The sequence below is a fragment of the Dryas octopetala genome, chromosome 7, assembly GCF_963921425.1.
Source record: "Dryas octopetala chromosome 7, drDryOcto1.1, whole genome shotgun sequence".
Classification (NCBI taxonomy): Eukaryota; Viridiplantae; Streptophyta; class Magnoliopsida; order Rosales; family Rosaceae; genus Dryas; species Dryas octopetala.
In genome coordinates this window covers 14,032,470-14,050,166 of record NC_141372.1, presented here as the reverse complement: position 1 = coordinate 14,050,166, position 17,697 = coordinate 14,032,470, and the positions used below count along the sequence as shown (strand labels likewise).

The window sequence follows — 17,697 nt, the reverse complement described above, 5'->3', positions numbered from 1 at the left end:
CTTGTCAGATCGATCCACTAGGTCCTACCCCACGTCGACGTGTCAGCTTCTCAGTAAGAGGTTAACGGGTCTGCATGGTCTGACTCGACGTTGAGTGTTCTATCATTTTTGAGCATCAACATAGGGCTTTTTGATTAATTTCAACTAATAACTATTATGGAAGAAAAGTAAAAGCACGAATTAAACAAGAGGTGATGTAAAATTTAATTTTAAAGAGATAAAACAATGATTTTAAGAAACTAGGGTTCAGAATCCACCACTAACTTAGCAATCTAAACATTCATGGATAAAACATATAATTTTCAAAACAAGTTAACGAAGTTTGTCTATACATAAGGCCTTGATTATCGGTCACTTATGACAATGATTCTCCTAAGGCATGAAACTAAAGGTTTGATTATCACTCAATAATCAGTTACGTAAATATGCAACCTAAACTTGATTATTCTATTAAACTAACATACAAAGGCTCATTAAGATCAATGAGAATATGACAAACACATAGAGCCTAAGAATGTGATTATTGTAACTCATGACTTCTATGAAACCTAACCTCATGAACTTCTCTTAGAAAAGATTTATTCACTTGTTGCAAACAAAAATTATGGACTTGATTATCGCCTACACAATTTCACAACATAAACTAGATGCAAGCAACCTAAAGTAGCTAATAAAAATAGCAAACAACTAGATGTTTGAATTAAAACAGAGATTAAGAATTCATATATTAACTTTATTCCTTAAATTATAAACTTAAAACATCCATGAATGTAAAGATGTCATAGCTAGGGCTTCATCCTAAGCCCTAATTAAGAAGTTTAGTTGCACATAATTAAAGAAAATATAAAAAAAATCCAAATCTAAACTAAGAAAAATTGAAAATAGAAGAGAACGAGGAATAAGATAGTACGGTCTTGTGCTTATGCGTGAAGGAGCAAAGGGGTGCTGAATGCTTGAGGCATAGACTCCTTATATAGAGACTTGAGAAGGTGGATAAGTCCTTGCACAAATAGAATAGGAAAACTCTAGAAACTTGCGACAAGAATTTCTCGGCACGGAACTGTTGCACTACCTTCACTAAAACGACCATATCTAGAGTTGGGCATATCAGAATCGAGATCCGTAAAATTTCATGCGAAGGTACTAAATTTATCTTTCCAATGATATAAGTCTCAGCAACTAGAACGTTCTGGAGAAGTACAGACTTGAAGTCGAAGTTGCTGCTTCATTTTCCCAGGGTTTCCTTGTTGCTTTGGAATTTCCTCTTCCTTCTAAACTAAGATAAAATCTTTCCTTAATCAACTTGAACTGAATCTTATAAGATCTTCCTTGCACATTGGGGATTCCTTGGATGACTTGGAGACACTCTCTTTAGTTCATAAGGAAAGTAGATTTGCAGCATATATAGAAAACTCCAAGGTTCCTTAATGCTTCGGGATTCCTCTTCCTTCTAAGACTAGGGTAACTTGAGCATGGCCTATGGTGTTTGGCTCTCATGTGAGGTCCATGTGACTTGATGAGGTGGCATGGTTGACTATTGACTTTCACAAAAAAGATTTTTCCAAAGATTCAGTTCAAGATTTCAGATTCTTCTAGAAGATTCTCTCAAAATTCTTTTTTTTCATATTTAGCTCCAATTTGTCCCATTATGCTACTTTTCCACTCCTTACTTGCCTTTGACATACAAAACACAAAAATAAAGTAAAAAACTAAGAAAATGTTAAGAACTAACCAAGAAATGAGAGGTCAAAATCATGTAAAACATGCATAAATATGAACATAACAGTCAATAATTAACAAAGTTGGAAAATGGGAGTCAATAAACTTGTATTGAATGGTCAATTGACACTAGGGATGACAAAATCCTCTGCGGATCTGGGTCTCGGTCCGATTAAAGCATAAATGAGGAAGTTAAACAAGGCGGGGCGGGTATGGTATTGGTTCCCTTGACCTCGAACCCGTTGCGATTATATATATATTATTTTTTATTTTAATATTATAATATATATTATTTTAATTGAAATTTTTGAAGCATTTTTCAGTTTTTACCTACAAAGAAAACTCCTTTCCCCGACACTTAGACTTCTAGTGAAACCCTAACTTCGTCTCTTCCCAAACTACTTCCTCCAGTCTTATAGACTTCGCCAAACTCCACCCCTTCCTCTCATCTTCGCTGACAACAATGACAATTCAACAAGGACAATGACAACCCTCATTCTCTATGCTTATATTTTTTATTTTATCACATTTCGCTTGAGAATTGCAGCTTGAAGAAAACCCCAAAGCCCAATGCTCCAAATTTGAATTGAGGTGAGAAACGAATGAAAATGAGAGGATTGACTGAGTTCTTATATTAGTACCACAATTGAGGCTTTCTTCCTTCTTTGGGATTTTTTTTTTCCAAATTGGTTCAATTTGTTTTGGAAAATGGCTTCGGTTGATTCAAATTGGGGTTTTGTAAGGTTTGTTGAAAAAAATAGAAGGCAAGGTCAGGGATTCAGGGCAGGTTCAGGGAGCCACTCTTCTGCAAGGAATCCTCGTTTAAGTACCTAGGGAATTGGGGTGGATTCAGGGAATAAACAAATTTCAGGGGCAGGGGATGTGAGTGGCACCCCCAACCTCGACCCGCTCTGTTGCCATCCCTAATTAACACCCACCATTGAACATTTGACAAAATTAGAAAATAAGAGTCAATAAACCAGTATTGAATTGCCAATTGACACTCACAAATCACAATTGCACATGCTCTAATCAACGATTAAATGAGAGCGTGCTGGGTCAAGTTGTGGAACTGGGCCGGGTATAGAATCAGGCCGAATAATGGACGAGTCACAGACCTTCGACCGAATGCTGGACGTAGCAAAACGGCTAGACGCATTCCCTTCGCGTGATTTTCAACTTGGGGGGGACTATTCAGACCACCCAAAAGGACTGAGTTGACCACCCTCTCATTTTTTTTTTTTTTTTTTTTTTTTCTATCTTGCCCCTACATTAAAAAAAACTCATTTTTCCAATTTGGCCGGCCACACATCCCCACTGCCGGCGCGACCCCACCCCCCCATTGCCCCACCCCCGATCTCTTTTCTCTCTCTTTCTCTTTCTTATCTCTGCCTCCCTCCTTCACCGGATCACCATGGGTGGCCGACGCAACCCCCGATAGAGATAAAGGAAGAGAGAGATAAGGGAGATCGAGAGAGGGAGGGAGGGTAGGTGGGGTTGCACCGGCAATGGGGAAGGGTGGGGTCGACCGGTGATGAAGAGGGGTGGCGTGGTGCAGGCGGTGGGATGGGTGGCCGGCCAAATCTGAAAAATTGAGTTTTTTTTTTTAAATTTATGAACAAAATAGGAAAAAAAAAAAAAAATTATAGAGTGGTCAACTCAGCCTTTTAATGGTCTTACACCATTCAACTTTTAGAGCCTTGGTGTGAACTCTCTTGGAGGTGTTTTTTTCTTTTATTGGACTGAGAACGTAATAAAACAACCGGTCAGAAGCCAAACCCCATTCAACGATGACGTAATCATTTTCGATTTCCATCACTTTCTCGGGAAATTCCTTATTTTCTTAATCCTGTCTATCTAATACGCGCATATGTAGAATCTACAGAGAGGGAAAACGAATTAGATAGCTAAGACATGGATCCGGAGCAAACGTTCATACGAGTTCAAGAGCGCTTCTCGCAGATCCTGACGCCGAAAGTGAGAGCTACTTTGGAGTATGTATACCTTTTCATAGCCATCACCTTGTTCTGCATTCTCGTTGTTATGCACGCCAATTACGTTCAACAGGTTTTTCCCTACTTCCTACGTACACGCTCTGTTCAACTTTATAGTGTAGTAACTTTATGCTTGTTTTAGGGTTTTGCAATTTCAATTCAGCTATAGAATCGCAATTTTTGGTTGAATTTGCATCAGTAGTTTTTTAGTGTTAGGGTTTTGATCAATTGGAGCTCGGTACTCTTGAACAATTGTATGAATTTTTGAATTTTTATGATGCCGGTGTTTGTGATTGAGTTTGGTTTGGTTTGGCATTCATAAGAGATGATAAGTTACTGAATGCTATGGTTTAATATTGTGACTATTGCTACGTCATGTATATGCTGCTCTGACTAGAGTTGGGATGTGAACGGAATTCACAATTCCTTCACTGTTTAGTCTCTTACTTTTGCAAATATGCTTTTACTTTGTAAGTTCATATGTCATAGTAGCACCTCTGAGTTCGTACTGTTTGGTTCTTCTTGAGATTGCAAGTGTCTTTGAAAGTTAAAACTACTAGATGATCAGTTGTGTGGCTGAGTTTTTTTTTAGATAGTCATGATGTTATGGAGTAGTAAGGTTTCATACCAAATTGAAATAGGAAATCTGTAGTGTAGAAATTTGATATCATGGTGCAGAGTGATCTGAGTGTGGAAAAAACTTGTATCTCTGCTAATCACAATTCCATTTAAACTATCTCCCTCCATATAGAAATTCTGATGCTTTTACTTGTTGAAGATATAATTGTCATCATTGGATGTCTTTGCTCCCCCTGTTGCAAGTTCACATGATTACTTTTTCAAGGAAATGTTGTTAAATAATTCGTTCAGGTGTGCACCACACATGTTGTATGCATGCTGGGTTACATAATCTGTCTTTGTTTATTTCACTTCTTTTTTTCCTTAATATCTTTTGAGCCCTTGAATTAACACTGATTCCCTTCCACTGGAAGCCTGGCTGTTCAACTGAGCTTTCTGGAGTTGAAACAACAGAAGCACAAATTATTCAAATTAAGGTATATCTTGTCATCTTTCTGAAACATTTTTATACTTGCACTTTTGTGTCTCGTTCACAGAGCTGCTTATAAATCATTATGATGCCTTTGCTTCCATTTTCTAACAACAAAAGAAAAGCTTTCAGAAATTTGTTAGAAAGCTGCTGTATTTTCTGAAGTCCCTTGATTTATCTTGTTTTAATTTAGTAATTTGTTTTATGAATATAGGTCCAAAAGATGAATATTATAATTTCAGTCATGCATTTATGATCAAATTCTTAAAAAAAAAAAAAAAAATTCAGGTGTACCTATTTTTAATTTCTTTTAAACTCTATTGATCTGCCTTTCTTTGCTGGATTGAGTTGCACGTTACAGGCAAATTAAGTTAGTTTCTTATCTTGGCTAGCTGTCATGTCTAAAACACTGACTTTTGTCATTATCATTTAGATAACTAGTGCAGGCTTGTGGTCACGGAATGAGTCAGAATTCACCAATGTGGTAGATGATGTCCCTGACACGAAAATTGTAATGGACAAATTAGAATTTTCTAACGTCAATGGAGATGGATTGACATCTTTCGCTGCAAAATTTTGGTTGAATTGGATTGGTTCTGGTGCTAGGAGGGGTAAACTGGCATTGAAGACTGATACTGAAATGCTGGATAATCCTGAAGATAGCTCTACTAATAGTCCACAATTTATGCCAACAGTTGATGATGCAGTTATCAAAAATGAAATAGAGGAGCCACGTAGTAGTTTTCCTTTATCAGCGAAAGAGACATTTAAAGCAGCACTTATTCACTTTAACAAAAAGTGGCACAGGCGTCTGTCATTCCTTTGGAAGCATGCAACACGTATCATTGGAGGTTTGTGGGTGAGTAATTGAGGCAAATGAAATTTAATAGCTGGATTATGGACATTCCCATCACATATTAAAAATCTTGACCCCATTTTCTGATTACCAAAACCATTGGAATTGGCCAGTGAGCATGTTTGAATTGTGGATTCTTTACTTCGTAGCTATCTTTATCTCAATTTACTGTTATAAATTTGCTCACCTCTAGTGCTAGGGTGCTTCTATGTGCATGTCAATACATGTAGATGTGATTTTATATGACATAGTAGGACATAAATATATCTCCACCCGTCTCGTTATTTTTCTCGACAAGAAAAGAGTATTCTTTATCCCTAGCCTTGAAGAAAGGATTTGTTCAAATTTTCTCACATTTAATTCCTAGGTCTAATTGATATATGGACACTGCACTTGTGGCACTTTGGTTTAATTGGAAAATTATCATTAGTGATTACTGAAATTGGCATCTGCTTGTCCTATATGGCTATATTTCCCTCCTTCCTACAAGTATTACTTGATGTTTGAAGGAATTTGAATAAGCCTTTTCCCCCCTGCTGATTTTGCTATGTAATTTCGTCCAACCTGCTGACTCCTTTAATATTGACATAGTTGCTGCATACAGTTTCTCTCTCTCTCAGTATTTACAGATTTTGCACTTTTAAATGGATTATATGAACGTGTTCAGTGCAAACATTATATCATTTTATGTGCTTTAGTTTAAAGTTCTCTTTGCTGAATTTTTATCTTGAAGTGCAGAACATTGCAGGTATACATTTAGATCTTGATATTCCCAAGTGGTTGCGTATACTTCATCTGGACAGGCTTAACCATTATGCAGGTTACTATCTATTTCATTATTCATTTCCTATCATCATTTTGTAGACTCATACTTTCAATGCCCTATGTGTCTTGTTGTGTAATGATTAAAGGAACACATAATATATATGTATTTTTTTTTCTATAAGGTTATTGTTTTCCATTAAAATTGATAGCTGAACCAAGGTTTTCAGTTATTGTAACTATATAAACATTTTAGCCAAGTTACTGTGAAAAAAATTATCAAATTCAGCAGTAAGGATTGTACTGGGTTTGTTTGTTCAGTATAATCAGGTTTTTGAACAGCTCTTCATGAACCTATGAGAACTGAATGTCATTATTTTTGATAATTTGTTTTGAATATCTCAGTGCAGTGGCTTGAGAACAGAAGCAAAACTTTTGAACCAACTTTTTTATACACTATGGAGAAGGTAAGTTGTCCCCTTGTTTGTTTACTTCCACTTTTATCTTCTGAACTTTATCTGAGTCAGACTGCTTAGATTTTGGTAACCAGAGCTTATGCCTAATGATAATGTCATGGTTTTGGAGTTTGTTTTGTATTATTTTGGTGGTTTCTTTAACAAAAATTTGTTCTGCAGGGTTATTTCTTACTACCAGAAGGTGCCAGGTCTCAGCATAATATTCGTACTGTAAACATTAGCATATCAGCCCGACATTCCTGTTTTGGGAACAGGTAATTTCTCCTGAAAATAGCTATATATCACGGTTTGGGTGGTCCCAATTTTGTCTAAAACCCATACATTCAGAAAAGTTTTGTCATTTATGTTCTAAGTTGTTTTGTTGATATTGCATTAGTTCAGAATTCAAATGCAACCCAGTGTTCACAATTCAAACTTGATTTACCCAAGTGATTGTAGCATGAAAACTGAAGCTTCATAGCAGTTTCAATTTTTTACAATCACTTTGTTGCATGTTTTGCTGTATCCTAGTTTTAAGACTGATCTGATTTCATTTTGTTTCTTTCCAACCATAATTCCAACCAGTTTGACTTTATGATTGTAAAAGTTTCTTTCTTTTCAGAAAAGAAATAAAATGTTCTGCTGTATCCTTGAGAATTAAGCATCTCACCTGCTACCTGTTATATGTAGGAGTATTATTATTATTATTTTTCTTTTGTGATCAGTCATTTTGTGAATATTTCTAATCAATTAAACACTAAACTCGTACACCTCTTCTTTGTCACGCTATAACCTATGATATTAATAAAAACACAATTTACTTGAAATTTTGTAAGAAATGCTTCTTACTTATATTATCATGTGACCCTAAGTTTTTGAACTAATTTTAGTAAGGATTCAAAGCATTTGTATGTTTATCCGTTTTTCTTTCCAATTTTATTAACTTCTACAATTTGTATTTTTACATACATTTTTCTTGTCATAACCCATGAGATTAAAATATCTTAATGGATTTAATATTTGATGTATTCCAAATATATTTGTCGTACAATTTGAAATATTAAGGACGTAATGATTTCACCAAAAATAGTTTGAAATTCCACCAAAACTACATCATGTCATTCATTCCCTAGAAAGGGAAAATGAAAGAAAAAACAATTGAAAACATGGTTTTTCCATTGTTCACTGTGTTTTTAAGGGTTGGGATACATTGAAAGACAATGAGCACTTGGAGAATATGATACTTTCTTTTTTCTTATTATAAGAAACAGCAGTGACTTTATTTAAACAAGTCAAGGGAGTACAAAAATAATGTCCCTTCAGAAGTGGACAAGAAGTCCACCATCTAAACAAAGTAAAAAAATACTCTCTAAAGAACAACAAGCCAGCAGAAATATCAACATACTGCAGCTCCCCATGCTGCATGAAGAATAAAAGATGGGATATCTCTAAATTCTGCCACTACTTATTATGCCTAAATTCCGCCGCTACTTATTTACCTAAATTCTGCAACTACTGATGCCCACAGTTAGTGTTCTCCTACTTGAATGGAGTGGAGTGGTGTATTGAATTATCTTTTGTGATCTTGTTAAGTCTTGGTAGTCCTGTTTCTGTTTTCTTGTGGCTGTAAGGTCTTTCTCCTTGGTTGTTAGTTTCATTGTCCTTGATTATGTTGGTTGAGGGTTTTCTCTCTTCTGGACTGCTTGTCCACTTTTGATTGTATTCTGTTTTTCTTTTAATTCAAGTTTCTCATTTCCTGTCCAAATTTTATTTGAGCCTGGTTGAGATCAAATAAAGCTCAATAATTTAGGATATCGATAAATATATGGCTGATATGTGCTAATACTTTGTTATGGACAAATTTGAGGTGCAACTTTTTCTTTTTTTGTCTTGGATGTGTTTGTAGTTGATTTGCTTCTCTTTTAAAGGACACCTTGTCCTCTGTATTGTACATTTTCTTTTTGTTTAATAAAGTCTTATTTCCTATATATAAAAAAAAAAGAGGCAACTTTTTCTTTTCATTATCTTTTCTTTATAAAAAGAATTATTTGTGAGAAGCATCGTGGTTTTGTTTATATTCATATGAGAGTCGTATAGTAATATGTGTTTCATTGTTTTGTGTATTTATTTAAAATTACCAGGTGGCAGCAACTACTCATTAACAGATTTGTTGGATATGATACCATTTTGATAAATAGTTTATTGAGTTCTCCTGGTCAAGGTAATAACCAGATCTTTTTCCTTTTTTTTCTATTTCTCTTATTTTTAAATAATTTAGGACATTTGTGAGAGAGGATTGGAATAGGGCCAAGATATCTTGTCCATTAGGCATGGAACAAGAAACAAAATGGTTTGTGCCAAACATGATCCATTTAGCATTATTTCTGAATAAAGAATAACTCTACAATCAGTCAAGTTCAATTGATTGTTGTTCAAGCCAACGCTTGTTAAAACCATTGGGTGGTTATTATTTTTTCTAAATATCAATGGTTAATAATCTCAATTCCTCAAACAAAACCCAATTTTCATTAACCTTACTAGTCACTACTTTAGTAATTTTAACTAAGCACAAAATTAACAAAATAAAAATATAAAGCCTCCGCATGGGCTCATGTCAAAGCACAGAACAAGTCCAATCGATGCACAGTATGGGCACGGTTAAGAATCGTGTTGTGTCTGGAACAGCACGAATCACAATTCGGCCTAATGCCAATGTAGCTCATTTTACACTACCTGTAAGGGATGGTCAGTGATTGGGTCTATTTCACTCCGACTTTGATTTGTTTCAGAATCTGTATTTTTAGAGTTAGGGTTAGTTTATGATTTACTTGTCTAGTTTGATTTTTATTCATGATCCTATTGTGCCTAAGCTTGTTATGAAACCCAATTGCAGGTTATCTTTATAATTTTCAAACAAAGGAGTTCTTTAATCTTAGTTATGCACAAGAACCGCCAGAAGGTCCTGCTAGATTTGGAGGTTGTTTACTTATGCCTTCTATTTTCATTCATGTGCTGCTTCTCATTCAATGCTGTTTCAATATCTACTTGTACAATGTCATTTATGCATTTCATTTGTGAACTTGATAGCAAGGGGAAGCATGTGAAGGTCCCCGTATTTGTCTACCAGTAGCTTTAAAACCAAAAGTTGCATGGTCAGGGTATTAACCGAACAGGCTAATTTCTGGCTTTACTGTCTAATTAGTTATTTATTAATCTTTTTCACTTGTTTAAAAAGACAATTGGTTGGCCTTGAACCTCTGTGTAAGGGAGTTGCCTAACCTGGGTTGGCAAAAGTCTGGTTTTTCCTTTGTGTTTGTCCCGTTTTTTTTTATTTTTTATGCTGCTAAATTTTTTATATTTCGATCGTTGTCAATAAATTAAAAGATCCTGAAAATCTTATTTCTTTTGAAAGAGTGGATAAACTGATAATATTCTCAATAAAATTGGGAAATTCGTCCTGGCTTATGCAGGTCTAGGAATGACTCCTGGACTCGGGGAATTGTCCATATTTTGACAGTTGAATATATTTTAAAAGTTTTTCTTAAACATTGTTCAAGTATAAATAGTTTGGTGGTTATATTCAGTCTGGGCATCATGCATGCACAACCTGAACCTAATTAATAGCCAGGACTGCCCCTACAATTTTAGTTTGAAGTCTGGAAATCTCGATAACTTATGTTGGATGTAATTTGATTTCAGGAAAATTCTTTTACAGCATTTCACATTGAAAAACAAATGTGAAATGCTGTAAAAATTTTCATGTTTTGTTAAAAAAGTTCATCCTTGTTGGAATTTTTTCAGCTACAAGCGTTAGATAGAAGCTAATAAAGCTAAAAGAAAATTTTCTTTTGCTATGCAAAACGAGATTTCTATTTGAGAGTTACCAGTTGAAGTTATGTTGGTGACAGAAATTCTTGAGGACTATTGATGAGTAAGGGTTTCTTATGATATGAGGACTCTCTTAGGTATTAAACCAAGAATCTATAGCTTAAATTTTTTGTGTTCTACTTACATGGCATTGCATTCTTGAGTTTCCTAATATAACTGTATGCGTTTTAAGCCAAACAGGACTCTTGGCCAAATTTCGTTCTTGGAGCGAAATTGTTATTAATATAGTACGGCTAGTTTGTCAAGGCTGCTAACTGAATTGAGAGCCATTGGCTTTATTTTCTTTTCTTTAGCCAAATGACACTTTTGGTTCCTGTAGTTTCCACTTTCGTCCCATAGTTTCAATTTTGGCAATTTTGGTCTTGTACTTTATTAAAGATTGCAATCAAGTCCAAAACGTGAAACCCAAGAAATTTGTCGTGACATGCACATTTTTGGCTTGTGCATGAGCATTTTGGACATTTTTTGTCTTGAATAGATGGGGTTAGCGCGCGTGCCACGTTGGATTTTCGTCTTCATAATAGACGAGGTTAACATTTTGGACTTGATTGCAATTGTTATGAAAGTACAAAACTAAAATTGCTAAAATTGAAACTACAGGGACCAAAAATGCAATTTGGCCATTTTCTTTTAGGAGAAACATAGACTTTATTACCAAGTCAAAGAAGTACAATGTCCAGCAGTGGACAAGAAATCCACCATTGAAATACATCAAAAACAATCTCTTTTACAATAACATTATCAATCCTATCCTTCCAACACAGCAACACAAAACAGCAACATCAAACAGAAGAACTGATCATCTAACTGAAGCTCCCCAATCCGCATGAAGAATGTAAAATGGAGTGTTTCTAAATCCTGCTGTTGCTGATGCCCACAAAGAAGCCCAAAATAGCATTCTATCCCACATAGTCATCACCTCCCCCTTCGCCCTATTCTCAAAGATTGTAGCATTAGCTTTATTAAAACAACTTTTAAATTTTTGCCCAGGCCATGAATATGTAAAGAGCCATTTGTCCTTCTTTTCTTTGCCTCCTCCCGGAGTAGGGTCTATTGTTTATAGGATTTGATTGGTGTGTGTCGTGTTTGAGCTGTTGTTTAGTCTCCCTTGTTTTGGACGTTAAGAGAGCCATTTGTAAACGAACTTATAAAGTACAAAATATTTTCCCGAAATCGGTCTGCATTAGTTTTCATCTTGGACTCATGCTTACAGTATTAATTTATAGCATAGCAGAATTTCTGGTAAATTGTAAAAATTTTACTGTTTTAACTTTTAATGTGATAAATTAATTGTTGTTATGATTCTTGTGTTAGTGTTGTGCACAATGCATTGTCTTCTTTTTTTTTTTTGATAAGAAACAAATTTTGTTAAGAAAAAACTGAAGGAAATACAAGAAAAATGGACATCAGACACCTGAAACAACAGCCAAACTCAAAACGCCGTAAGCATTCTGTACAAAACACTCCCCCCATCAAGAATAATTGTACAAAGCGTATTCTTATATCATTGTTTCTCAATTCTATGTAAATTGTGCTTAGACCAGTTCTGGTTTCATTTGGTTTCCATGCATCAAATTGTGAAATTTTGACTTTACATTGATACAATAATTATTGTTATGTTATTATTATCAAGGAATAAAATTTCAGGTTTCGAGGAAATTTCGAAGATTTTTAAATTTCGACAAAAATTAGACGGAAACGACGGAAATTGCTATTAAAATACGGAAATTTTGAATGAAACTTTATTATATGTTTATTTAACATATTATTTACTAAATTGATAAAAAACATTGAAGAAACCAAATTATATAGTAGGTTTCATGTGATATAAGATGAATATAATGCGCGCTAGAGACAAATACTGTTAAATAAAATTAGTATAATAAATAAATGAAATTAGTATATTATTTATACTCTATAATCTATACACTAAACTCTATATATTTTATAATCTATACTCTATATTATTTAAGATATGATATATGATATTAGGGTTTAGGCTGTTTAGGGTATTTTTAATTATTTTTTATATATAAATATATTAGAGTTTACTGGTTTAGGGTTTAAAAACAACTAAACGAAACTCTGAAACAGCCAAACGAAATCCCAAACCATTTTTTTTCTTTACAATTTCCCAAAGGCCCCAAACCCCAATCAACTCTAAACCTTTTCCCTCGTTAGTCACCACGTTCCAGTTTTTTTTTATTCTTCTTCTTCTTCATCCCTTGTTTTTCTCTCTCTCTCTCTCTGCATCTCCATCACTAACCCACCCTCACCCTCACCTCTTTCTCACTCCTCTCTTTCTCCCCCACCTCCCCCATGTCGCCGCCCCCTGCCGCCACCCCCTCCTCCTCCTCCCAAAACCATCTCTTTCTCCCTCGATCTCCCTGCTGCCAAAACCATCTTTTTCTCCCAAAACCCAGCCTCCTCTCCAAAACCCAAAACCATCCTCTCTTGCTCCCTCGATCTCACATGGTCACCCGCCGAAAATTCGAGGATTTCAGCGAAATTTCAATAATTTTGACGAAATTATCCCAAAAAGTTAACAAATATGGGTTTCGATTTCGAGACTCCAGAAAATCGAAATTTTCGCCGAAAATTTCGAAATTTAACACCTTGATTATTATGAACAAAGGGTATTCTTATATTATTTCTCTTTTCAAATTTCATATCAATTGTGCTTGGGTATTCTTTTCATATTTTATTAGCTAAGGTCCAATGACTTTTATTCTTTTAAATGTAGTCCAAATAGAAAAAGACTGGCATATATTACATACCCAAAAAACAACAGAAATTTGAAACATGCCATTGACTTCTTCACAAAAAATTTGCAGATACCATAGCTTTCCTTCTACATGTCCCATTTTTCTTTGTAAAAGTTGCATTTTCGGAAAGCATTCATTTAGATCTATCAAACAAAATCCATGATGAACATAGAATTATGTAAAAAAGAAATAACGTATCTGTTTCATAATCACAAATACATAAAGAACAAAGAATACATAACGAATTTGATCGATAGATATACTAGATTAGCCTATTTAATTTGGTGTAATGCAACTGTGAGAACATGACAGCAATAATTGTATTTTTATATTCGTCTATCTTTAACGAAATTGCTTGCAATCTAGGTTTGGGTTTTGTGGAAATGAGGTGGTAGAGAAAGGAAAGATTATTTCTGTGTTGCAACTAGGTTGTAGGAGTTTCGATGATTTGATTAATATAGTTGTAGGATAGATAAAGTAATTTCTTTATATATTTTAATATTGGTTATGGGTCTTGTCTCATATATCTCGACTAATGCTTTCCAAAAGGGCATTTTTATAAAAGGTGGACATGTAAGTTATGATATTTTAAGGTTTGATACTTCTAGTTTTACTTTTACAAAATAAAAAAATAAAAATCAAATTTTCCCCTTAAAAATAAGGAGTATAAAATGTTATGCAGAATAATTTAACAAAAGCAATTAACCAAGGACCTTCTGCTGTGGACTCCTTGTTCACTTTTTTGTTCTTTTCTTCTGTTCAATAAAAGTTTTGTTTCTCATTAAAAAAAAAAAAAAAACTAACCAAGGACCTTATACGAACAAGATGTAGTCTTGACTGAAAATAATTACTTAGGTCCATAACTAATAAATTAAGTATTTATGAACAAAGGATCTTAACACTTATTCTAATCTTTTTCAATTTTATATACTTTATGCTCAGAAAAGTTCTGGTTTCATTTGGTTTCCATGCAGACTATCTTGTGACAAAGTGTGGCGTGCTTATGATGTCATTGTTTGTGTTCTTTACAACCACTATGTCTGTGTCATTCACATTGAGAGAGACACAGACTCGCATGCTGAAGTTCACAGGTTTGTGTTATTTTTATGTGTATTCTAGATAAAGATGGTGCTACCACCACTCAGTACATGCATCCATCACTTTCTTGTTCAGTCCTTAAGCCAATGAAATAATGCATGAGATGATCATCCTAAATTCAGAAATAGTATATATTTCTTGTGGAACTATTAAATTTTGGGGTTGGTTCATCCAAAACATTATTATCTCTTTTTTTTTTTTTCCTGGATTGATGAGTTTATCATTGATTATGAATTGAGTGAGGTGGCAGCATAATTATTTGGGTTCCTCAGTGCGCCATTCCTCCTCCTATCCTTCCTTTATATATGGGTGCTTTCTTTTGTCAAATTATTGCAGTGCAGCTTCAACACCATGCTCGTCATCAGCTTCCAACATTTCAGTTGATTTTTGTGCATGTAATTGAATCACTTGTCTTTGTGCCGGTAAGAATACGTCTTTTTGGTTCTCCATCTTTATTTAATCGTTTTTGTTTACTTCCAAATGATATAATTTTGGATTTCCTTCTGCAGATTATGATCGGTATATTATTTTTTCTGTTTGAGTTCTATGACGATCAACTCTTGGCTTTTATGGTCCTAATACTTGTCTGGCTGAGTGAATTATTTACGCTAATCAGGTCTCTCTCTCTCTCTCTCATTTTAAATATGTAGCAAATGATTTGGGATGCCGTTCGTTGTACACATAATGGCCAAATTGCATGTGACAGTCTGAGATAGTCATTCCCTTTCCTTTTTCTTTGGGGGGTGGGGGGAGGTGTGGGGAATCATGCTCTAGTCGATATATGAGTTCATAGTTTTTTATCTGGTCATAGGTTGATCAGAATATAAATCAGATATTGAGTTCAGGCATTGTTATGATTTCTCAACTTATTGCTGCTTAGAATCTGGTGTGTAGGCTGCAGGGTTTAGGCTGGTAGCTCAGGAACTAAAACGGATAGAATATACCTCTAAGCCAGTACTGAATGGTTCTGAGACTGGGTTAGGTAGGAAAACCAATATAGAACCAGTGCTGTGATCTTTGCAATAGGTTTGCTTCAATCAACAGCTTTGATGTTGTGAGTGGGCTGGTTGATTGTAACAACACATGATCTTAGCAAGGATTATGGCCCGCATAGATCTATGCACTTGTTTTCTTTTTGCCGTACAAGGAATTCCAGGAGGGGAGGGTTCGAACTCTGGCCTTGCTCTCTACCACTGGATCTATGCACTTGTTATAACAATGAGAAAGGCAAATTTCCTCTGCATTGGGCATACCCTACTTCTGCCACATTTCGAGTTTGTGTGTCATGCTCTTATCATTTGATTGTGTTTCTTGCAGTGTCCGCACGCCTATATCGATGAAATTCTTTCCCCGCTTCTTTTTGATCTACTTTCTGGTTTTCCACATTTATTTCTTTTCCTATGCTTATGGTATGCCCCCGTTACTTCTTACTTTACTGCGAGATGGAAACTATTTCTTTTGTGCTAAAAATCCTACCATAAAAAATGTTGCAGGTTTTTCTTATTTGGCCCTTTCTACAGCTGCAGCATTTATGCAGCATCTCATTCTATACTTCTGGAACCGTTTTGAGGTAACCCTTATTATGTAAATTATTTTGTCTTTTGGGTTGTGTAGATCTGAAAATCTATTTTTTATGACATTTTGTCTAGTGCGATGCTTATGGTAAGAAAGTTACAGCTAAATAGTGCACTAGCTGAGTTATTGATGAAGAATGAGTAAATTAGTCACCGTAGTGGTTAGATAACACGCAGTCCTAGGTGTTGTGCTATACTTCACTGGCATTACTCCTGCATCTTCTGTTTACCTATAAAGTGGAAGTTATTATGGTTTTTTTTTTTTTTTTTGGTGGTGTTTTAACCTGCTTCACATGTCAAATGGGAAATAAGTAAATGCATCTTCATCTTTTGTGAAACATATTTTCTACTGTAAAAATATATAGAAATGCAGTTACAAAAAGAAAAAAGGGAAAAAGGTCTAAATAGCTATGTTTAAATTCTTGTTATTCATTGGATACGAACCCAGACGCTTTCATTATTTAAAGTAAATTTCGGTACCAAAATCTGAAAAGAGTCATAAAACGATGTGGATTGCAGTACCATTTGCTTTTAGAGAATTTATTTCTCGGATAAATTTTGCTGATGGGAAAAGAGGTTCATCATCTCGAGTCTGGGAAAAACTATAAAACTCTTTTCTGTTTTACAAGGGGAAGTCCTTCATTGCTTGATATTTATGCTGGAGACTACCTCCATAAAACTTTTACTGTTGAAACGACCATACCCTTTTTAGTATAAGTATTGTCCTATTTTTTACAGGAGACCCTTGGCACTGCTCCAAAATAAGATCATTTCTGGCAGTCGAGTCTGGTCTTTATCTTATTGTAGGGATCTGTTATTTACCTTGATGAAACAATTTTTGATCAGTTATAATCTTGGCACACTCCCTGCAGGTACCAACTCTACAAAGGTTTATTCAAAATCGACGAATACAGCTCCAGCAACACCCAGATTTTCACATTACTTCCTCAACGTTCCTTGCCTCAACTTTACATATCACAAGATTGAACACAAGAAATCCCGGCCTAGTTAATTCTGACTTGACCTCTGGACCTGGGCAGAGATCGGGATCTAATCCAGTGGTGCCTTCAAATGGTGCTGAAGTTCCTGGGCATCAAGAACGATCAGGTAATGACAACCCAGACAGGGTGGGAAACCCTCTTCAGGTTCCCGGCCAGGCTGACCTGAGTCAAGCAGATAATGGTCCCAACCCCGGCGGTATGAATTCATTCAGTTCGCTTTTATTATGGATCTTAGGAGGGGCTTCCTCTGAAGGCCTCAACTCTTTTCTTTCTATGTTCAGAGATGTGAGAGAGCAAGGACAAGTTTATCCTGAACCCCCTAGGCAAGAAAATCAAGATGTAAGATGATAGATAGTATTGGAACATTGTAGATCTTAATCTAAATGTATGTAAAAGTAGTAGTATAGAAGCAAAGGGTATGCTGGATATACATGTATGTATAGAAATGGTATATGTCCATCTCTTGTCACATACTGTTAGTTTATCTAAGAATACAAAAATCGGATTGAGATATACAATTTTACCTTCTCAAGATTC

The 17,697-nt window shown here is 35.1% G+C and overlaps 1 protein-coding gene across 2 annotated transcripts; it reads left to right on the top strand.

Annotated features, from left to right (window-relative positions):
* Window positions 1–3,466: 3,466 nt before the first annotated feature.
* On the top strand, window positions 3,467–17,697 carry LOC147279908 (S3 self-incompatibility locus-linked pollen protein). 2 transcript variants are annotated; one of them, XM_086250545.1, is made up of 15 exons: window positions 3,467–3,786; window positions 4,706–4,768; window positions 5,195–5,620; window positions 6,356–6,437; window positions 6,785–6,846; window positions 7,015–7,109; window positions 8,976–9,055; window positions 9,728–9,811; window positions 14,462–14,578; window positions 14,922–15,007; window positions 15,095–15,201; window positions 15,903–15,994; window positions 16,079–16,155; window positions 17,032–17,356; window positions 17,442–17,697. In XM_086250545.1, exons 1-15 carry the CDS (start codon window positions 3,634–3,636, stop codon window positions 17,447–17,449), a joined length of 1,857 nt encoding a protein of 618 aa, XP_086106671.1. In that variant the 5' UTR covers window positions 3,467–3,633; the 3' UTR covers window positions 17,450–17,697. The 2 variants fall into 2 exon arrangements, with proteins under 2 accessions (XP_086106671.1, XP_086106670.1); XM_086250544.1 differs by having other exon boundaries at window positions 3,468–3,786; window positions 17,032–17,697.